At 48.9% G+C, this 24,536-nt stretch overlaps 2 protein-coding genes across 4 annotated transcripts in view; both read right to left on the reverse strand.

Annotated features, from left to right (window-relative positions):
- LOC116957550 (uncharacterized) overlaps positions 1–24,536 on the reverse strand; it is a 453,026-nt gene that overhangs the window by 333,140 nt on the left and 95,350 nt on the right. The window lies entirely within an intron of this gene.
- Positions 1–24,536, reverse strand: part of LOC116957538 (glycine receptor subunit alpha-1-like) — a 57,630-nt gene that overhangs the window by 22,439 nt on the left and 10,655 nt on the right. The window contains exons 2-8 of one of the 3 annotated variants that reach the window (XM_032979753.2): positions 23,636–23,737; positions 18,445–18,517; positions 14,251–14,324; positions 12,344–12,411; positions 11,325–11,554; positions 9,155–9,237; positions 6,581–6,718 (exon numbers count right to left, since the gene is read on the reverse strand). In XM_032979753.2, the coding sequence (XP_032835644.1) occupies positions 6,581–6,718; positions 9,155–9,237; positions 11,325–11,554; positions 12,344–12,411; positions 14,251–14,324; positions 18,445–18,517; positions 23,636–23,737 (768 nt within the window). Of the gene's footprint in view, positions 1–6,580; positions 6,719–9,154; positions 9,238–11,324; positions 11,555–12,343; positions 12,412–14,250; positions 14,325–18,444; positions 18,518–23,635; positions 23,757–24,536 lie in introns of all 3 variants that reach the window. The other 2 variants (XM_032979754.2, XM_032979755.2) reach the window with 2 other exon arrangements.

Below are 24,536 nucleotides of genomic sequence, written 5' to 3' on the forward strand. Positions count from 1 at the left end.
ATACAAACTCCACTCACTCTGTAGAACAGGGGGATATCATATAAACTCCACTCACTCACTCTGTAGAACAGGGGGAGATCATACAAACTCCACTCACTCACTCTATAGAACAGGGGGAGATCATACAATCTCCACTCACTCTGTAGAACAGGGGCAAGATCATACAAACTCCACTCACTCTGTAGAACAGGGTGACCTCATACAAACTCCACTCACTTACTCTGTAGAACAGAGGGAGATCATACAAACTCCACTCACTCACTCTGTAGAACAGGGGGAGATCATACAAACTCCACTCACTCACTCTGTAGAACAGGGGGAGATCATACAAACTCTACTCACTCACTGTGTAGAACAGTGGGAGATCATACAAACTCCACTCACTCACTCTGTAGAACAGGGGGAGATCACACAAACTCCACTCACTCAATGTGTAGAACAGGGGGAGATCACACAAACTCCACTCACTCACTCTGTAGAACAGGGGGAGATCACACAAACTCCACTCACTCTGTAGAACATGGAGAGATCACACAAACTCCACTCACTTACTCTATAGAACAGGGGGAGATCACACAAACTCCACTCAATCTGTAGAACAGGGGGAGATCATACAAACTCCACTCACTAACTGTGTAGAACAGGGGGAGATCATACAAACTCCACTCACTTCCTGTGTAGAACAGGGGGAGATCACACAAACTCCACTCACTCACTCTGTAGTACAGGGGGAGATCACACAAACTCCACTCACTCTCTAGAACAGTGGGAGATCATACAAACTCCACTCACTCTGTAGAACAGGGGGAGATCACACAAACTCCACTCACTCTGTAGAACAGGGGGAGATCATACAAACTCCACTCACTCACTCTGTAGAACAGGGGGAGATCATACAAACTCCACTCACTCACTCTGTAGAACAGGGGGAGATCATACAAACTCCACTCACTCACTCTATAGAACAGGGGGAGATCGCACAAACTCCACTCACTTCCTGTGTAGAACAGGGGGAGATCACACAAACTCCACTCACTCTGTAGTACAGGGGGAGATCATACAAACTCCACTCACTCTGTAGTACAGGGGGAGATTATACAAACTCCACTCACTCACTCTGTAGAACAGGGGGAGATCATACAAACTCCACTCACTCTGTAGAACAGGGGGAGATCATACAAACTCCACTCACTCACTCTGTAGAACATGAAGAGATCACACAATCTTCACTCACTTACTCTATAGAACAGAGGGAGATCATACAAACTCCACTCACTCTGTAGAACAGTGGGAGATCATACAAGCTCCACTCAATCTGTAGAACAGGGGGAGATCACACAAACTCCACTCACTTCCTGTGTAGAACAGGGGGAGATCACACAAACTCTACTCACTCACTCTGTAGAACAGGGGGAGATCATACAAACTCCACTCACTCACTCTGTAGAACAGGGGGAGTTCATACAAACTCCACTCACTGTGTAGAACAGGGGGAGATCATACAAACTCCACTCACTCACTCTGTAGAACAGGGGGAGATCACACAAACTCCACTCACTCGCTCTCTAGAACAGGGGGAGATCATACAAACTCCACTCACTCACTCACTCTGTAGAACAGGGGGAGATCACACAAACTCCACTCACTCGCTCTGTAGAACAGGGGGAGATCATACAAACTCCACTCACTCTGTAGAACAGGGGCAAGATCGTACAAACTCCACTCACTCTGTAGAACACGGTGACATCATACAAACTCCACTCACTTACTCTGTAGAACAGAGGGAGATCATACAAACTCCACTCACTCACTCTGTAGAACAGGGGGAGATAATACAAACTCCACTCACTCTGTAGAACAGGGAGAGATCATAGACACTGCACTCACTCACTCTGTAGAACAGGGGGAGATCATACAAACTCCACTGACTCTGTAGAACAGGGAGAGATCATACTAAACCCACTCACTCACTCTGTAGAACAGGGGGAGATCATACAAACTCCACTCACTCTGTAGAACAGGGGGAGATCATACAAACTCCACTCACTCACTCTGTAGAACAGGGGGAGATCACACAAACTCCACTCACTCACTCTGTAGAACAGGGGGCGATCACACAAACTCCAAACACTCTGTATAACAGGGGGAGATCATACAAACTCCACTCACTCACTCTGTAGAACAGGGGGAGATCATACAAACTCCACTCACTCACTCTGTAGAACAGGGGGAGATCACACAAACTCCACTCACTCTGTAGAACAGGGGAAGATCATACAAACTCCACTCACTCTGTAGAACAGGGGGAGATCATACAAACTCCACTCACTCTGTAGAACAGGAGGAGATCATACAAACTCCACTCACTCTGTAGAACAGGGGCAGATCATATAAACTCCACTCACTCACTCTGTAGAACAGAGGGAGATCATACAAACTCCACTCACTCACTCTGTAGAACAGGGGGAGATCATAAAAACGCCACTCACTCACTCTGTAGAACAGGGGGAGATCATACAAACTCCACTAACTCACTGTGTAGAACAGAGGGAGATCACACAAACTCCACCCACTCACTCTGTAGAACAGGGGGAGATCACACAAACTCCACTCAATCTGTAGAACAGGGGGAGATCATACAAGCTCCACTCACTCTGTAGAACAGGGGGAGATCATACAAACTCCACTCACTCACTCTGTAGAACAGGAGGAGATCATACAAACTCCACTCACTCTGTAGAACAGGGGGAGATCATATAAACTCCACTCACTCACTCTGTAGAACAGGGGGAGATCATACAAACTCCACTCACTCACTCTATAGAACAGGGGGAGATCATACAATCTCCACTCACTCTGTAGAACAGGGGCAAGATCATACAAACTCCACTCACTCTGTAGAACAGGGTGACCTCATACAAACTCCACTCACTTACTCTGTAGAACAGAGGGAGATCATACAAACTCCACTCACTCACTCTGTAGAACAGGGGGAGATCATACAAACTCCACTCACTCACTCTGTAGAACAGGGGGAGATCATACAAACTCTACTCACTCACTGTGTAGAACAGTGGGAGATCATACAAACTCCACTCACTCACTCTGTAGAACAGGGGGAGATCACACAAACTCCACTCACTCAATGTGTAGAACAGGGGGAGATCACACAAACTCCACTCACTCACTCTGTAGAACAGGGGGAGATCACACAAACTCCACTCACTCTGTAGAACATGGAGAGATCACACAAACTCCACTCACTTACTCTATAGAACAGGGGGAGATCACACAAACTCCACTCAATCTGTAGAACAGGGGGAGATCATACAAACTCCACTCACTCACTGTGTAGAACAGGGGGAGATCATACAAACTCCACTCACTTCCTGTGTAGAACAGGGGGAGATCACACAAACTCCACTCACTCACTCTGTAGTACAGGGGGAGATCATACAAACTCCACTCACTCACTCACTCTGTAGAACAGGGGGAGATCACACAAACTCCACTCACTCTGTAGAACAGGGGGAGATCATACAAACTCCACTCACTCTGTAGAACAGGGGGAGATCATACATACTCCACTCACTCACTCTGTAGAACAGGGGGATATCATACAAACTCCACTCACTCACTCTGTAGAACAGGGAGAGATCATACAAACTCCACTCACTCACTCTGTGGAACATGGAGAGATCACACAAACTTCACTCACTTACTCTATAGAACAGTGGGAGATCACACAAACTCCACTCACTCTCTAGAACAGTGGGAGATCATACAAACTCCACTCACTCTGTAGAACAGGGGGAGATCACACAAACTCCACTCACTCTGTAGAACAGGGGGAGATCATACAAACTCCACTCACTCACTCTGTAGAACAGGGGGAGATCATACAAACTCCACTCACTCACTCTGTAGAACAGGGGGAGATCATACAAACTCCACTCACTCACTCTATAGAACAGGGGGAGATCGCACAAACTCCACTCACTTCCTGTGTAGAACAGGGGGAGATCACACAAACTCCACTCACTCTGTAGTACAGGGGGAGATCATACAAACTCCACTCACTCTGTAGTACAGGGGGAGATTATACAAACTCCACTCACTCTGTAGAACAGGGGGAGATCATACAAACTCCACTCACTCACTCTGTAGAACATGAAGAGATCACACAAACTTCACTCACTTACTCTATAGAACAGGGGGAGATCATACAAACTCCACTCACTCTGTAGAACAGTGGGAGATCATACAAGCTCCACTCAATCTGTAGAACAGGGGGAGATCACACAAACTCCACTCACTTCCTGTGTAGAACAGGGGGAGATCACACAAACTCCACTCACTCTGTAGAACAGGGGCAAGATCATACAAACTCCACTCACTCTCTAGAACAGGAGGAGATCACACAAACTCCACTCACTCTGTAGAACAGGGGCAAGATCATACAAACTCCACTCACTCTCTAGAACAGGGGGAGATCACACAAACTCCACTCACTCTCTAGAACAGGGCGAGATCGCACAAACTCCACTCACTCTGTAGAACAGGGGGAGATTATACAAACTCCACTCACTCACTCTGTAGAACAGGGGGAGATCATACAAACTCCACTCACTCTGTAGAACAGGGGGAGATCATACAAACTCCACTCACTCACTCTGTAGAACATGGAGAGATCACACAAACTTCACTCACTTACTCTATAGAACAGGGGTAGATCATACAAACTCCACTCACTCTGTAGAACAGTGGGAGATCATACAAACTCCACTCACTCTGTAGAACAGGGGGAGATCATACAAACTCCACTCACTCACTCTGTAGAACAGGGGGAGATCACACAAACTCCACTCACTCTGTAGAACAGGGGGAGATCATACAAACTCCACTCACTCTCTAGAACAGGGGGAGATCACACAAACTCGACTCACTCACTCTGTTGAACAGGGGGAGATCACACAAACTCCACTCACTCACTCTGTGGAACAGGGGGAGATCATACAAACTCCACTCACTCTGTAGAACAGGGGGAGATCATACAAACTCCACTCACTCTGTAGAACTTTGGGAGATCACACAAACTCCACTCACTCTGTAGAACAGGGGGATATCATACAAACTCCACTCACTCTGTAGAACAGGGGGAGATCATACAAACTCCACTCACTCACTCTGTAGAACAGGGGGAGATCACACAAACTCCACTCACTCTGTAGAACAGTGGGAGATCATACAAACTCCACTCACTTCCTGTGTAGAACACAGGGAGATCATACAAACTCCACTCACTCTGTAGAACAGTGGGAGATCACACAAACTCCACTCACTCTCTAGAACAGGGGGAGATCACACAAACTCCACTCACTCTGCAGTACAGGGGGAGATCACACAAACTCCACTCACTCTGTAGTACAGGGGGAGATCACACAAACTCCACTCACTCTGTAGTACAGGGGGAGATCACACAAACTCCACTCACTCTCTAGAACAGTGGGAGATCATACAAACTCCACTCACTCTCTAGAACAGTGGGAGATCATACAAACTCCACTCACTTCCTGTGTAGAACAGGGGGAGATCATACAAACTCCACTCACTCTCTCGAACAGTGGGAGATCATACAAACTCCACTCACTCTCTAGAACAGTGGGAGATCATACAAACTCCACTCACTCTCTAGAACAGTGGGAGATCATACAAACTCCACTCACTTCCTGTGTAGAACAGGGGGAGATCACACAAACTCCACTCACTCTGTAGAACAGTGGGAGATCATACAAACTCCACTCACTCACTCTATCGAACAGCGGGAGATCATACAAACTCCACTCACTCTCTAGAACAGAGGGAGATCATACAAACTCCACTCACTCTCTAGAACAGGGAGAGATCATACAAACTCCACTCACTCTCTAGAACAAGGGGAGATCATACAAACTCCACTCACTCTGTAGAACAGGGGGAGATCATACAAACCCCACTCACTCACTGTGTAGAACAGTGGGAGATCATACAAACCCCACTCACTTCCTGTGGAGAACAGGGGGAGATCACACAAACTCCACTCACTCTGTAGAACAGGGGGATAACATACAAACTCATTCACTCACTCTCTAGAACAGAGGGAGATCATACAAACTCCACTCACTCACTCTGTAGAACAGGGGGAGATCACACAAACTCCACTCACTCTGTAGAACAGGGGGAGATCATACAAACTCCACTCACTCTCTAGAACACAGGGAGATCACACAAACACCACTCACTCTGTAGAACAGGGGCAAGATCACACAAACTCCACTCACTCTGTAGAACAGGGGGAGATCATACAAACTCCACTCACTCTCTAGAACAGTGGGAGATCATACAAACTCCACTCACTCTGTAGAACAGGAGCAAGATCACACAAACTCCACTCACTCTCTAGAACAGGGGCAAGATCACACAAACTCCACTCACTCTGTAGAACAAGGGGAGATCACACAAACTCGACTTTCAGGGGGGGGTGGGGACCGATAGAGCGACGAGGGAGGCCCAGGACACTCCGTCGCCCCGCGTCTCTCACCAACGGAGTAATTCTGCGCGCCGTTCTTGACGGTGAAGTGCGGCCCCAACGAGAACTCCGTGAGCCTGATGAACTTCGACAGGAAGACCGCCTCTGGCTTGGCCCAGCGGAACTCGAGTTCGCTCACCATGCTGCTGACTTCGAGACAACAGGTGCATAACATGCGCACGTGAGCGCGTGGGGGGCCCCCATAGTACGCCTATGGGGGCCCCCCCACTTTTGTTAAGTTTGCTTTACAACTTTTATTAGGTATCAGGCCACCCAAATTGAGCTACGCATCGATTTTTTGTTCCACTAATGCAGGTTTTTTTTGGGGGGGGGGGTTAGGTCGTGTAAGTATACAAATGTGTCGTTAAACCCCGCCACCACCCGACGCAGCCAATTTAGTAAGGTTGGTCACGTGAACAGAACGCGGCCAAATTTTTTATTTAAAGCTTTCGTGACTGCAGTAATTCATATTCTTAGTTCTTTCGGTAAAGTCACCACGTTGAAGGGAAACAACAAAATAATAATATATATATAAAACAATAAAAAAAATTATCACGACGTTTCGACCATAACTCAAACCAACACACCTGAAGACAACCGTTTGAGTTATGGTCGAAACGTCGTGAGAATTTTTTTTATTGTTTTATATATATATTTTACTATTTTGCTGTTTCCCTTCAACGTGGTGACTTTACCGAAAGAGCTAAGAATAAGAACGCGGCCAACTCGTGACTAGTACAGCACACCGGTGTGTGTTCGAGAGCAAAGCAGCAATGGAGCTCTTTGTGCAGAAGCGACCATTTGCCGCCGCGTGGAAACTTGTGTCTGCCAAGCCATCTGAACGCGCTGTGACGTCAATTCTAAATGCCGAGGGGAGGAAACCAGAGGCACCCGGAGACAACATCCACGTGGCCACGAGTTGAGAGAGAGAGGGAAGCGAACTCCAAATATGCAGCAACAGGCGTCAGGGTCGGGATCGAACTCACAACCTCCTGTACACCAGGCGAGGTAGTTAACATCTCCTAGCCACTTTGATGTTTATAATGAGAGAGACGCAAACTCTAAATATGCAGCAGCAGGCGTCAGGGTCAGGATCAATCACACAACCTCCTGTATACCTGGCGAGGTAGTTAACATCTCCTAGCCACTTTGATGTTTATAATGAGAGAGACGCAAACTCTAAATATGCAGCAGCAGGCGTCAGGGTCAGGATCAATCACACAACCTCCTGTATACCTGGCGAGGTAGTTAACATCTCCTAGCCACTTTGATGTTTATAATGAGAGAGACGCAAACTCTAAATATGCAGCAGCAGGCGTCAGGGTCAGGATCAATCACACAACCTCCTGTACACCAGGCGAGGTAGTTAACATCTCGTAGCCACTTTGATGTTGATAATGAGAGAGACGCAAACTCTAAATATGCAGCAGCAGGCGTCAGGGTCAGGATCAATCACACAACCTCCTGTATACCAGGCGAGGTAGTTAACATCTCGTAGCCACTTTGATGTTTATAATGAGAGAGACACAAACTCCAAATATACAGCAGCAGGCGTCAGGGTCGGGATCAATCACACGACCTCCTGTATACCAGGCGAGGTAGTTAACATCTCCTCGCTAACCATGATGATGATAATGAGAGAGACGCAAACTCTAAATATGCAGCAGCAGGCGTCAGGGTCAGGATCAATCACACAACCTCCTGTATACCTGGCGAGGTAGTTAACATCTCGTAGCCACCGTGGTGATGATAATGAGAGAGAGACGCAGACTCTAAATATGCAGCAGCAGGCGTCAGGGTCGGGATCAATCACACGACCTCCTGTACACCAGGCGAGGTAGTTAACATCTCGTAGCCACTTTGATGTTTATAATGAGAGAGACGCAAACTCTAAATATGCAGCAGCAGGCGTCAGGGTCGGGATCAATCACACAACCTCCTGTATACCTGGCGAGATAGTTAACATCTCGTAGCCACCGTGATGATGATAATGAGAGAGACACAAACTCTAAATATGCAGCAGCAGGCGTCAGGGTCGGGATCAATCACACGACCTCCTGTACACCAGGCGAGGTAGTTAACATCTCCTAGCCACTTTGATGTTTATAATGAGAGAGACGCAAACTCTAAATATGCAGCAGCAGGCATCAGGGTCGGGATCAATCACACGACCTCCTGTACATCAGGCGAGGTAGTTAACATCTCGTAGCCACTTTGATGTTTATAATGAGAGAGACGCAAACTCTAAATATGCAGCAGCAGGCGTCAGGGTCGGGATCAATCACACGACCTCCTGTATACCAGGCGAGATAGTTAACATCTCGTAGCCACCCGTGATGATGATAATGAGAGAGACACAAACTCTAAATATGCAGCAGCAGGCGTCAGGGTCGGGATCAATCACACAACCTCCTGTATACATGGCAAGGTAGTTAACACCTCCTCGCTAACCATGGCCGCCCTTAAAATGGCAGCCTTCCACGTGGCATTCGCTTTCTGCAAAATACAAACCCCCAAGCCTCCCTCCCCCCCGCACCCCGCGATGGTACGCAACGGTGGAACATCTCCGCGCGTGCGATGTCTTACAGCTGTCCAGGTGGATGGGGCAGATCTGGGTGTCCATGGGGAAGTTGCGCAGGTCCATGGGGCAGGAGAGAGTCAGGGACAGCCTGCGGAGAACCGTGGAACACAACGCGACCACATGCTCCTCTTCATACAGCAATGTGTAGGGCACACAACACACACACACACAGAGGCACAACACACACACCACACACAGACACACAAAAAGACAAAGATCCCCCGCATAGCCTTAACAGATTGTTGGGCAAGTGCTGTTAGCAAGCAGCTGTGAAGGCTAGCACGGCACACGAGGGGGTGGGTGGCCAACACCACGCCCGGCCGCCTTTGTCTCCCCAGTGGCGATGTTTACACACACCGCTACACCAGGTACTCATTTCAGGCTGATCGACCTAGGGGAGGCCCAGGACCGGTTGAGATCATTGTCACTGGTGCTGGCCGTGAGCGGGAATCGAACCCGGGTCGCAGGTTCGGAGCGCAGCGTAGCGCTAACCGCTACACCGCCGCTTCCCACAGAGACACAACACACAGAGACACAACACACAGAGACACAACACACAGAGACACAACACACAGAGACACAACACACAGAGACACAACACACAGAGACACAACACACAGAGACACAACACACAGAGACACAACACACAGAGACACAACACACAGAGACACAACACACAGACACACAACACACAGAGACACAACACACAGAGACACAACACACAGAGACACAACACACAGAGACACAACACACAGAGACACAACACACAGACACACAACACACAGAGACACAACACACAGAGACACAACACACAGAGACACAACACACACATAGATACTAGGCGTAGTAGCTATGAGATGATAATGACGTCACCTCGTATGAAGGAGTTTGCGGGTTCGATCCTAACCCTGACACCTGTTGTATATTTGGAGTTTGTGTATCTCTCTCTCTCATCACCATCACCACGGTGGCTAGGAGATGTTGTATCTCTCTCTCATCACCATCACCACGGTGGCTAGCAGATGTTGTATCTCTCTCTCATCATCATCACCACGGTGGCTAGGAGATGTTGTATCTCTCTCTCATCATCATCACCACGGTGGCTAGGAGATGTTGTATCTCTCTCTCATCACCATCACCACGGTGGCTAGGAGATGTTGTATCTCTCTCTCATCACCATCACCACGGTGGCTAGGAGATGTTGTATCTCTCTCTCATCACCATCACCACGGTGGCTAGGAGATGTTGTATCTCTCTCTCATCATCATCATCACCACGGTGGCTAGGAGATGTTGTATCTCTCTCTCATCATCATCATCACCACGGTGGCTAGGAGATGTTGTATCTCTCTCTCTCATCACCATCACCACGGTGGCTAGGAGATGTTAACTCCCTTGCCTCGTATGCAGGAGGTCGTGAGTACGATCTCGACTTTGATGACTCCTGCTGCTGTATATTTGGAGTCGGCATCTCTCTCTCTATCTCTCTCTCCCTGTGGTCGCGTGGATTTTTCTCCTACCACATTCAAAATGAGCATACGTTTAGACTCTTTTGATGCTATAAATAGTCCAAATGATAAGCCAAATTGACGAAGAGCATAATAATAGGCTGCATTACCCTCATATCCTTAGCCCCTTCGGTAAAGTCACGTTCAGGAACAAACCTGTCGGGACTACACTGTAGCTCTGTCGTCCCGACAGGTCTGTTCCTTTCACCTGAAGAAGGCCACTTGTGTTGTGGCCGAAACGTCGTGAGGATATTTCATTGTTTCATTTCATTAATTTATTACTTTATTCTCATTCCACGTGGCGGTGACTCTACCGAAAGCACCAAAGAAAAACAATTATTGCGTTGTTTGTTGATGTAGTTAACAGGCAAAGAAGGCTCCCACTATTACCCCACCCCCCACAACAACAACAACAACAACAAACAACACAAAGCTCTAAATTTTGATTTAAAGCTTTCGTGACTGCAGTAATTCATATTCTTAGTTTTTTCGGTAAAGTCACGTTGAAGAGAAACAACAAAATATATATAAAACAATTTTTTATTGTTTTATATATATTTTGTTATTTTGTTGTTTCTCTTCAACGTGACTTTACCGAAAAAACTAAGAACACAAAGCTCCTCGACAAAAAGCCGCTCGACACGCTCGCACCCCGAGCGGAGACCGACCGGATGGAGTAGGAGACGGTGCCGTTGCTGAAGATGCGCAGCAGGGCATTGGGCATGGTGATGACGTGGAAGTTGCCGCGCTTCTCATTCGAGTAGTGCAGCCGCGGCTTCCAGATGTAGCCCACCAGGTGGTTGCCCGGGTCCACCCACGTGGAGTTGCTGTCGCCTGCATCGTGCACCAAGCGGTGGTCCGTCCACTCCATGCCCTGGTCGACCATGATTTGGTATTCCTGCAAAAAACCCCGCCATCAACGCCAGAACCCCCGAAATGTCGAGGAGAATTCCAAATGCAGGAGGGATTTGGGATAAATAATTCCAATCAATCGGCCGGTAGGCTGCCAGTGGCATTGGGGATACGCGCGCCACAAGCGGAAACGCGGTTCTTCCACTAGGGAACAGTGTTGTTTTAGTTTTACCTACGCGACTTTACCGAATAGAACCAAAGAGTACGGCTTTGGCACAACGTGGAATGTGTGTACACTGTTATAACGTGGAACGCGTTGACCAGTCACAAAATCACTTTAAGATGTTTTTCTCGTTCAGGTTTTTGCTTGTTTGCGGTCGCACCCGATTCAAGAGCCGAATGGCTCACAGGGCTCTACCAAAATACATGAAACTATGAACTATGAACTAAATAATGCACACGCCGTTATAACGTGGAATGCGTACACCATTGAACACGTGCACCATCATAACGCGACTTCTGAGCGGTCAACGACCAACTCATTTCTTGAGCTGCCTGGCTGATGACCCGGCGAAGTGATAGACTACGCGGAGTGAAACAGTAACGTGGTGGTGGTGGTGGTGGTGCACCCTCAGTCACGTGTCCTGCCATCCCACTACTGCGTGTCTGCAAACATCGTGTGCACTTTATTCAGGGAGGGGGGGGGGAATTGTTTCCGACCGATAGGTGTTTCGCCAAACGTGGAACATTTCAGGAACGCGTCTGCTACGTTAACCGAGGAATCGCTGCGCTGATTCCTGCGCGGACGTGAGTGTGGTGTATGTGTATCGCTCACCATTGTGTTCTCCTCGATAGAACCGAACTCCATGATAGTCAAATGACAGTTCACAATTACGGGTTCCCCTGGTACAAAGACACACATACAGAGAGATACACACACACATACAGACAGATATACACACACATACAGACAGATGCACACACACACTCATATTCATAGATTGTAGTGCCATTTCAACGTCCCAATTTCCAATTTGCGTGAACGTAAGATGGCAACATTTTCTAAACTCTTTGAGTCGGTGCTCTAAGGGACCGTCCATAAATGACGTCACGCGATTTTGGACGAATTTTGCCCCTCCACCCATTCCGTCATCACACGGCGTCACAAAAAGTCAGACCCCCCCCCCTCAACTATGACGTCACAAAGCTCTGCCCCCCCCCCCAAAAAAAATAAAACACGCTTCAAATCGCTTTAGACTATTGTCATTGTAGTGCGTATTTAATGCGGCGCTGCACTCTGATGTTGTAGGTAGAAAACATTGATTAACAAAGTCTATTTAATCAAGTAGAATGTGTCGTGTATATTTATTTATAAAGTTGCGCATTTTGATGTGACGTCACATTTCTCAAACCCCCCCCCCCCACCCTCGTCAAATGTCTGACCCCCCCCCCTCCCCCCCCCCCAGGTGCGTGACGTCATTTATGGACGGCCCCTAAATGACAATAAATAAATTGCCACAGGTGCAGTTTTCTTGAGCGGATTTGGGCTGTGGAGCTGCCAAACCAGAGCTGGTCATAAGCACCCTGCTCGGGTGTGGAAAACTCTCCACTCTCTCCGCAACAGCTGAGGAGGTGGAGTATTGGATGATACAAAATGCCCAGGCAGATGCTTCGTTTTGGTGGAGCTGATGGCAAGGGCCCACCCCTTAGTGGCACACTCCAGGTTCGGCAGCAGTGCCTCCAACTTGTCCTCTGAGTGAGCAGCAATCACCAGATCATCGGCGTACGTAACACGGTTGACCAATAGGCAACCATCCCTCAGCCACAGCTGCGCAACGATCAGCCTCCCATTAAATCCGTACCAGATGGAAATTCCTCCGGGACAGCCATGGAACGTTTCTCAAACTATGTGGTCGACGAGGATTTAAAAGAAAAAAGGTGGAAGCCAGAGGACATCCCTGTCGTACCCCAAGATGAACCGGGAATGGCGCTGACTTCCACGGCAAGCAACTTTACCCAGGCCTGCCCAACCATCATGAACGTCCGTAATGATCGTGAGCAGAGATTCAGGGACTCCGAAAGCACAAAGAACAACCCAGAGCCCAAGGCCTACTGATAGTATCGTAGGCCTTGACCAGGTCAATTAAGCAGAGATCTAGGTCTTGTTGGAATTCTCTACACCTCTGCTGTAGCAGACAGAACATAGCATCTGTGTTTCTGAAACCGCATCGGGGCTCCGCAAGCCTCTCCTCAGCGTGCCTGGCGAGGCGATGTTGAATAATCCTTGCCAGGACCTTTCCCGGCACACTGAGGTGGGAGATGCCCCTCTGTAGTTGTTACAGTCTGTGCGGTCCCCATTATTAAAGAGGGGGACCACCAGGGCATCATTCCAATCCTTGCGGAACAACGTCCGGTGGTCCAGACCCTGGCTATGATGTCACGTAGGGCAGTCTGCGCACAAACGGCGCCCTAGATCCGAGCACGCAACCGGACATGAAGGCCGGTTTATCCACATCTCTGAAAGTTCGTAAGTCGCCTTGTTCATAAGCAGAGGAGTCCCTTCGTAGTGTCACACAGCACTACTGACGAACGTGTTTCTGCGACACATTCATCCGAGAATATACGACGGGAAACGACATACATGCAGCGGGCAGTGGGGTGGAGAGGGGGTGAGGAGGTTGGGACATCAACGTCGACGCTGAAGACGGGGAGGCAAATTTTTTTGGGGTGGCGCATCTTTACCGTTCAGCTTGGGCAGAATTCGGCGGTCGTAATGCCGCGAGTTGATGATCTTTAAGAGGCTGTCGAGGTCCCCTCTGCAAGGCATCGGCGCGAGAATGTGAGCGGAGGGCGGCAGAACTTACGCCTGAAACAGGTATATATTTACACACGCACGAGCGGCAAGGCCTCGACTCTGCGGGTGGGTTGGGTGGGGTGGGGTGGTTGGCGCGTTGCTGAAGGCGAAACAAAGCACGTGAAGCGAAAATTGTTTCAAACAACGGTTTAGCCCCGCCCCCCCCCACGTGATAAAAACGTCACGAGTGATACTCCGTGTTGGCGGACCGCCATACCGCTCGGCCACGTGGCTAAAGAACGCAGTTTGTCGTTGAGGGCTTCGTAGCCACGTTATAGGTGTGTGTGTGTTACACGTTGTAACGGTGTGTGTGTGTGTGTGTTACACGTTGTAACGGTGTGTGTGTGTGTGTGTTACACGTTGTAACGGTGTGTGTGTGTTACACGTTGTAGCAGTGTGTGTGTGTGTGTTACACGTTGTAACGGTGTGTGTGTGTTACACGTTGTAACAGTGTGTGTGTGTTACACGTTGTAGCAGTGTGTGTGTGTTACACGTTATAACGGTGTGTGTGTGTGTGTTACACGTTGTAACGGTGTGTGTGTGTTACACGTTGTAACGGTGTGTGTGTGTGTGTTACACGTTGTAACGGTGTGTGTGTGTGTGTGTTACACGTTGTAACGGTGTGTGTGTGTGTTACACGTTGTAACGGTGTGTGTGTGTTACACGTTGTAACGGTGTGTGTGTGTTACATGTTGTAACGATGTGTGTGTGTGTGTTACACGTTGTAGCAGTGTGTGTGTGTGTTACACGTTGTAGCGGTGTGTGTGTGTTACACGTTATAACGGTGTGTGCGTGTTACACGTTGTAACGGTGTGTGTGTGTGTTACACGTTGTAACGGTGTGTGTGTGTTACACGTTGTAACGGTGTGTGTGTGTTACACGTTGTAACGATGTGTGTGTGTGTGTTACACGTTGTAACGATGTGTGTGTGTTACACGTTATAGCGGTGTGTGTGTGTTACACGTTGTAACGGTGTGTGTGTGTTACACGTTGTAACGGTGTGTGTGTGTTACATGTTGTAACGGTGTGTGTGTGTTACACGTTATAACGGTGTGTGTGTTACACGTTGTAGCAGTGTGTGTGTGTTACACGTTGTAACGGTGTGTGTGTGTTACACGTTGTAGCAGTGTGTGTGTGTGTGTTACACGTTGTAACGGTGTGTGTGTGTGTGTTACACGTTGTAACGGTGTGTGTGTGTTACACGTTGTAACGGTGTGTGTGTGTGTGTGTTACACGTTGTAACGGTGTGTGTGTGTGTGTTACACGTTATAGCGGTGTGTGTGTGTGTTACACGTTGTAACGGTGTGTGTGTTACACGTTGTAACGGTGTGTGTGTGTGTTACACGTTGTAACGGTGTGTGTGTTACACGTTGTAGTGGTGTGTGTGTGTTACACGTTATAACGGTGTGTGTGTGTTACACGTTGTAACGGTGTGTGTGTTACACATTGTAACGGTGTGTGTGTGTTACACGTTGTAACGGTGTGCGTGTGTGTGTGTTACACGTTGTAACGGTGTGTGTGTGTTACACGTTGTAACGGTCTGAGTGTGTGTTACACGTTGTAATGGTGTGTGTGTGTGTTACACGTTGTAACGGTGTGTGTGTTACACGTTGTTACGGTGTGTGTGTGTTACACGTTGTAACGGTGTGTGTGTGTTACACGTTGTAACGGTGTGTGTGTGTTACACATTGTAACGGTGTGCGTGTGTTACACGTTGTAACGGTGTGTGTATGTTACACGTTGTAACGGTGTGTGTGTTACACGTTGTAACGGTGTGTGTGTGTGCGTGTTACACGTTGTAACGGTGTGTGTGTGTGTTACACGTTGTAACGGTGTGTGTGTGTTACACGTTGTAACGGTGTGTGTGTTACACGTTGTAGCAGTGTGTGTGTGTGTTACACGTTGTAACGGTGTGTGTGTTACACGTTGTAACGGTGTGTGTGTTACACGTTGTAACGGTGTGTGTGTTACACGTTGTAATGGTGTGTGTGTGTGTTACACGTTGTAACGGTGTGTGTGTGTTACACGTTGTAACGATGTGTGTGTTACACGTTGTAACGATGTGTGTGTGTTACACGTTGTAGCAGTGTGTGTGTGTGTGTGTTACACGTTGTAACGGTGTGTGTGTGTTACACGTTGTAACGGTGTGTGTGTGTTACACGTTGTAACGGTGTGTGTGTGTTACACGTTGTAAAGGTGTGTGTGTGTTACACGTTGTAACGGTGTGTGTGTGTGTTACACGTTGTAACGGTGTGTGTGTTACACGTTGTAACGGTGTGTGTGTGTTACACGTTGTAACGGTGTGTGTGTGTTACACGTTATAACGGTGTGTGTGTGTTACACGTTGTAACGGTGTGTGTGTGTTACACGTTGTAACGGTGTGTGTGTGTTACACGTTGTAACGGTGCGTGTTACACGTTATAACGGTGTGTGTGTGTTACACGTCATAGCGGTGTGTGTGTTACACGTTGTAACGGTGTGTGTTACACGTTGTAGCAGTGTGTGTGTTATAGCAGTGCCAGTAGACGCGTTAAGCGAGGACCGCACCACGCTGCCTGTAGACGCGTTAAGCGAGTACTGTATGGTGCCTGCAGGACGCGTTAAGCGAGGACTGTATGGTGCCTGTAGATGTGTTAAGCGAGGACTGTCTGGTGCCTGTAGACGCGTTAAGCGAGGACTACATGGTGCCTGTAGGACTCGTTAAGTGAGGACTGTACAGTGCCTATAGACGCATTAAGCTAGTACTGTACGGTGCCTGTAGGACGCGTTAAGAGAGGACTGTAGACGCATTAAGCGAGGACTGTAAGGTGCCTGTAGGACGCGTTAAGCGAGTACTGCATGGTGCCTGTAGGACTCGTTAAGCGAGTACTGTATGGTGCCTGTAGGACGCGTTAAGCGAGGACTGTATGGTGCCTGTAGGACTCGTTAAGCGAGTACTGTATGGTGCCTGTAGGACGCGTTAAGCGAGGACTGTATGGTGCCTGTAGGACTCGTTAAGCGAGTACTGTATGGTGCCTGTAGGACGCGTTAAGCGAGTACTGCATGGTGCCTGTAGGACGCGTTAAGCGAGGACTGTATGGTGCCTGTAGGACGCGTTAAGCGAGTACTGCATGGTGCCTGTAGGACTCCTTAAGCGAGTACTGTAGACGCGTTAAGCGAGTACTGTATGGTGCCTGTAGGACTCTTTAAGCGTGTACTGTATGGTGCCTGTAGGACGCATTAAGCGAGGACTGTACGGTGCCTGTAGGACGCGTTAAGCGAGGACTGTATGGTGCCTGTAGGACGCGTTAAGCGAGGACTGTATGGTGCCTGTAGGACGCGTTAAGCGAGGACTGCATGGTGCCTGTAGGACTCATTAAGCGAGTACTGTATGGTGCCTGTAGGACGCGTTAAGCGAGGACTGCATGGTGCTTGTAGGACTCTTTAAGCGTGTACTGTATGGTGCCTGTAGGACGCGTTAAGCGAGGACTGTACGGTGCCTGTAGGACGCGTTAAGCGAGGACTGCATGGTGCTTGTAGGACTCTTTAAGCGTGTACTGTATGGTGCCTGTAGGACGCGTTAAGCGAGGACTGTATGGTGCCTGTAGGACGCGTTAAGCGAGGACTGTATGGTGCCTGTAGGACGCGTTAAGCGAGGACTGCATGGTGCCTGTAGGACTCGTTAAGCGAGTACTGTATGGTGCCTGTAGGACGCGTTAAGCGAGGACTGCATGGTGCTTGTAGGACTCGTTAAGCGAGTACTGTATGTTGCCTGTAGGACGCGTTAAGCGAGGACTGTATGGTGCCTGTAGGACGCGTTAAGCGAGGACTGCATGGTGCCTGTAGGACTCGTTAAGCGAGGACTTACGGTGCCTGTAGGACGCGTTAAGCGAGGACTGCATGGTGCCTGTAGGACTCGTTAAGCGAGGACTGTACGGTGCCTGTAGGACGCGTTAAGCGAGGACTGTAGACGCGTTAAGCGAGGACTGCACGGTGCCTGTAGGACGCGTTAAGCGAGGACTGTAGACGCGTTAAGCGAGGACTGCATGGTGCCTGTATGACGCGTTAAGCGAGGACTCCAGCAGCAGCTCCCCGTGACTCACGTGACAGGACGTGACGTCAGAGTCGCCACCACGGCGACCACTAAGGCAGCGAGCAGACGATGCCGTCTCATGGCTGAAGAGAGAGAGACGGGGTGTAGGTGTAGCACTTGTAAAAAAATATGTTTTAGTAATAATGTTACAAATATTACAGAGAACACATCGGGTGATTGTAGACATGGAGTAGGGAGAGAGGGGGTAGAGAGAGGGGTAGAGAGAGGGGGGGGGGGGGTAGAGAGAGAGAGAGGGGGGTAGAGAGAGACGGGGTGTAGGTGTAGCACTTGTAAAAAAATATGTTTTAGTAATAATGTTACAAATATTACAGAAAACACATCGGGTGAATGTAGACATGGAGTAGGGAGAGAGGGGGTAGAGAGAGGGGTAGAGAGAGGGGGTAGAGAGAGAGAGAGAGGGGGGTAGAGAGAGACGGGGTGTAGGTGTAGCACTTGTAAAAAAATATGTTTTAGTTACAAATATTACAGAGAACACATCGGGTGAATGTAGACATGGAGTAGGGAGAGAGGGGGTAGAGAGAGAGGGGGTAGAGAGAGTAGGGAGAGAGGGGGTAGAGAGAGTAGGGAGAGAGGGGGTAGAGAGGGAGAGAGGGGGTAGAGAGATGGTAGGGAGAGAGGGGGTAGAGAGAGAGAGGGGGTAGAGAGAGAGGGGGTAGAGAGAGAGGGGGGTAGAGAGAGGGGTAGAGAGAGAGGGGGTAGAGAGAGGGGTAGAGAGAGAGGGGGTAGAGAGAGGGGGTAGAGAGGGAGGGGGTAGAGAGAGAGTAGGGAGGGGGTAGAGAGAGGGGTAGAGAGAGAGGGTAGAGAGAGGGGGTAGAGAGAGGGGTAGAGAGAGAGGGGGTAGAGAGAGGGGGTAGAGAGAGGGTAGGGAGAGAGGCAAGGGGTAAGGAGAGCAGAGCGTGAAATCTTTCATTTAAAAGGGGGAGGGGGTCACACAAATCACAACATTATAAAACCCCCGACATGATGAACGAGACAACATTATAAAACCCCCGACATGATGAACGAGACATCATTATAAAACCCCCGACATGATGAACGAGACATCATTATAAAACCCCCGACATGATGAACGAGACATCATTATAAAACCCCCGACATGATGAACGAGACAACATTATAAAACCCCCGACATGATGAACGAGACATCATTATAAAACCCCCGACATGATGAACGAGACAACATTATAAAACCCCCGACATGATGAACGAGACATCATTATAAAACCCCCGACTTGATGAACGAGACATCATTATAAAACCCCCGACATGATGAACGAGACATCATTATAAAACCCCCGACATGATGAACGAGACATCATTATAAAACCCCCGACATGATGAACGAGACATCATTATAAAACCCCCGACATGATGAACGAGACATCATTATAAACCCCCCGACATGATGAACGAGACATCATTATAAAACCCCCGACATGATGAACGAGACAACATTATAAAACCCCCCGACATGATGAACGAGACATCATTATAAAACCCCCGACATGATGAACGAGACATCATTATAAAACCCCCGACATGATGAACGAGACATCATTATAAAACCCCCGACATGATGAACGAGACATCATTATAAAACCCCCGACATGATGAACGAGACATCATTATAAAACCCCCGACATGATGAACGAGACATCATTATAAAACCCCCGACATGATGAACGAGACATCATTATAAAACCCCCCGACATGATGAACGAGACATCATTATAAAACCCCCGACATGATGAACGAGACATCATTATAAAACCCCCGACATGATGAACGAGACATCATTATAAAACCCCCGACATGATGAACGAGACATCATTATAAAACCCCCGACATGATGAACGAGACATCATTATAAAACCCCCGACACGATGAACGAGACATCATTATAAAACCCCCGACATGATGAACGAGACATCATTATAAAACCCCCCGACATGATGAACGAGACATCATTATAAAACCCCCGACATGATGAACGAGACATCATTATAAAACCCCCGACATGATGAACGAGACATCATTATAAAACCCCCGACATGATGAACGAGACATCATTATAAAACCCCCGACATGATGAACGAGACATCATTATAAAACCCCCGACATGATGAACGAGACATCATTATAAAACCCCCGACATGATGAACGAGACATCATTATAAAACCCCCGACACGATGAACGAGACATCATTATAAAACCCCCGACATGATGAACGAGACATCATTATAAAACCCCCGACATGATGAACGAGACATCATTATAAAACCCCCGACACGATGAACGAGACATCATTATAAAACCCCCGACATGATGAACGAGACATCATTATAAAACCCCCCGACATGATGAACGAGACATCATTATAAAACCCCCGACATGATGAACGAGACATCATTATAAAACCCCCGACATGATGAACGAGACATCATTATAAAACCCCCGACATGATGAACGAGACATCATTATAAAACCCCCGACATGATGAACGAGACATCATTATAAAACCCCCGACACGATGAACGAGACAACATTATAAAACCCCCGACATGATGAACGAGACATCATTATAAAACCCCCGACATGATGAACGAGACAACATTATAAAACCCCCGACATGATGAACGAGACATCATTATAAAACCCCCGACATGATGAACGAGACAACATTATAAAACCCCCGACATGATGAACGAGACAACATTATAAAACCCCCGACATGATGAACGAGACATCATTATAAAACCCCCGACATAATGAACGAGACAACATTATAAAACCCCCGACATGATGAACGAGACATCATTATAAAACCCCCCGACATGATGAACGAGACATCATTATAAAACCCCCGACATGATGAACGAGACAACATTATAAAACCCCCGACATGATGAACGAGACAACATTATAAAACCCCCGACATGATGAACGAGACATCATTATAAAACCCCCGACATGATGAACGAGACATTATAAAACCCCCGACATGATGAACGAGACATCATTATAAAACCCCCGACACGATGGACGAGACAACATTATAAAACCCCCGACATGATGAACGAGACATCATTATAAAACCCCCGACATGATGAACGAGACAACATTATAAAACCCCCGACATGATGAACGAGACATCATTATAAAACCCCCGACATGATGAACGAGACATCATTATAAAACCCCCGACATGATGAACGAGACATCATTATAAAACCCCCGACATGATGAACGAGACATCATTATAAAACCCCCGACATGATGAACGAGACATCATTATAAAACCCCCGACATGATGAACGAGACATCATTATAAAACCCCCGACATGATGAACGAGACATCATTATAAAACCCCCGACATGATGAACGAGACATCATTATAAAACCCCCGACATGATGAACGAGACATCATTATTAAACCCCCGACATGATGAACGAGACATCATTATAAAACCCCCGACATGATGAACGAGACATCATTATAAAACCCCCGACATGATGAACGAGACATCATTATAAAACCCCCGACATGATGAACGAGACATCATTATAAAACCCCCGACATGATGAACGAGACATCATTATAAAACCCCCGACATGATGTCTGCTCTGATCGTGAACCAGATACAGAGGGAGGGGGGTGAGAGAGTTCCATCCAGACTTGTCGAGCAGGAGGTGGAGAAGCACACACAAAGACAAAGGTCCCCCGTGTAGCCTCTAGCAGGCTGTAGGGGCAAGTGCTGTTAGTAGCAGCAGCGTCTATGAAGGTAGACACAGACAAAGGTCCCCCGTGTAGCCTCTAACAGGCTGTAGGGGCAAGTGCTGTGAGTAGCGAGTAGCACCTATGAAGGTAGACACAGACAAAGGTCCCCCGTGTAGCCTCTAACAGGCTGTAGGGGCAAGTGCTGTTAGTAGCGAGTAGCAGCAGCGCCTATGAAGGTAGACACAGACAAAGGTCCCCCGTGTAGCCTCGAGCAGGCTGTAGGGGCAAGTGCTGTTAGTAGCGAATAGCACCTATGAAGGTAGACACAGACAAAGGTCCCCCCTGTAGCCTCTAACAGGCTGTAGGGGCAAGTGCTGTTAGTAGCAGCAGCGTCTATGAAGGTAGACACAGACAAAGGTCCCCCGTGTAGCCTCTAGCAGGCTGTAGGGGCAAGTGCTGTTAGTAGCGAGTAGCAGCACCTATAAAGGCAGACACAGACAAAGGTCCCCCGTGTAGCCTCTAACAGACTGTAGGGGCAAGTGCTGTGAGTAGCGAGTAGCAGCAGCGTCTATGAAGGTAGACACAGACAAAGGTCCCCCGTGTAGCCTGTAACGGACTGCAGGGGCAAGTGCTGTTAGCGAGCACCTATGAAGGTAGACACAGACAAAGGTCCCCCGTGTAGCCTGTAACGGACTGCAGGGGCAAGTGCTGTTAGCGAGCACCTATGAAGGTAGACACAGACAAAGGTCCCCCGTGTAGCCTGTAACGGACTGCAGGGGCAAGTGCTGTTAGCGAGCACCTATGAAGGTAGACACAGACAAAGGTCCCCCGTGTAGCCTGTAACGGACTGCAGGGGCAAGTGCTGTTAGCGAGCACCTATGAAGGTAGACACAGACAAAGGTCCCCCGTGTAGCCTCTAGCAGGCTGTGGGGGCAAGTGCTGTTAGCGAGCACCTATGAAGGTAGACACAGACAAAGGTCCCCCGTGTAGCCTCTAGCAGGCTGTAGGGGCAAGTGCTGTTAGTAGCGAGTAGCAGCAGCAGCGTCTATGAAGGTAGACACAGACAAAGGTCCCCCGTGTAGCCTGTAACGGACTGCAGGGGCAAGTGCTGTTAGTAGCGAGTAGCAGCAGCAGCGTCTATGAAGGTAGACACAGACAAAGGTCCCCCGTGTAGCCTCTAACAGACTGCAGGGGCAAGTGCTGTTAGTAGCGAGTAGCAGTGTCTATGAAGGTAGACACAGACAAAGGTCCCCCGTGTAGCCTGTAACGGACTGCAGGGGCAAGTGCTGTTCGCAGCGAGTAGCAGCAGCAGCGCCTATGAAGTCTACCGGCACTGCGGCGCACACAGAGGGGGGTGGGTGTCCAGCAGCACCACGCCCGGCCGCCTTTGTCTCCCCGGCGGGCGACGTTGACACGCGGCAACGGGCTGAGTGGATCCGAACCCAACGAAATGAACCCACCACCGATGATGCATTCACGTCGGCAGCGAGTTGTCTTGACACATCGCCAATGATGTTCACCTCTTCCCGTCCCTGCTCCTCTGCGTGTGTCCCCGATCGTGGCTAGACAGACGACAAACTCCTCCCAGGAGGGGGTTTGATTTTTTTACCGGTTGAGAGAGAGAGAGGGTAGGGAGAGAGGGGGTAGAGAGAGGGGGTAGGGAGAGAGGGGGTAGAGAGAGAGGGTAGGGAGAGAGGGTAGGGAGAGAGGGGGTAGAGAGGGTAGGGAGAGAGGGTAGGGAGAGAGAGGGTAGGGAGAGAGGGGGTAGAGAGAGAGAGGGGGTAGAGAGAGGGGGTAGAGAGGGGGTAGAGAGAGGGGGTAGGGAGAGGGGGTAGGGAGAGAGGGTAGGGAGAGAGGGGGTAGAGAGGGTAGGGAGAGAGGGGGTAGAGAGAGAGGGTAGGGAGATAGGGGGTAGGGAGATAGGGGGCAGAGAGAGGGGATAGGGAGAGAGAGGGGGTAGAGAGAGAGGGTAGGGAGAGAGGGGGTAGAGGGGGTAGAGAGGGTAGGGAGAGAGGGGGTAGAGAGAGTAGGGAGAAAGGGGGTAGAGAGAGAGGGTAGGGAGAGAGGGGGTAGGGAGAGGGGGTAGGGAGAGAGGGGGTAGAGAGAGAGAGTAGGGAGAGAGAGGGTAGAGCGAGGGGGTAGGGAGAGAGAGGGTAGGGAGAGAGGGTAGGGAGAGAGGGGTAGAGTAGGGAGAGAGGGGGTAGAGAGAGAGAGAGAGTAGGGAGAGAGGGGGTAGAGAGAGGGGGTAGAGAGAGAGTAGGGAGAGAGGGGGTAGAGAGAGGGGGTAGAGAGAGAGGGTAGGGAGAGAGGGGTAGAGAGAGAGGGTAGGGAGAGAGGGGGTAGAGAGGGTAGGGAGAGAGG

The sequence above is a fragment of the Petromyzon marinus genome, chromosome 76, assembly GCF_048934315.1.
Source record: "Petromyzon marinus isolate PM22_M1 ecotype Great Lakes invasive population chromosome 76, UKy_Petmar_22M1.pri1.0, whole genome shotgun sequence".
Taxonomy (NCBI): Eukaryota; Metazoa; Chordata; class Hyperoartia; order Petromyzontiformes; family Petromyzontidae; genus Petromyzon; species Petromyzon marinus.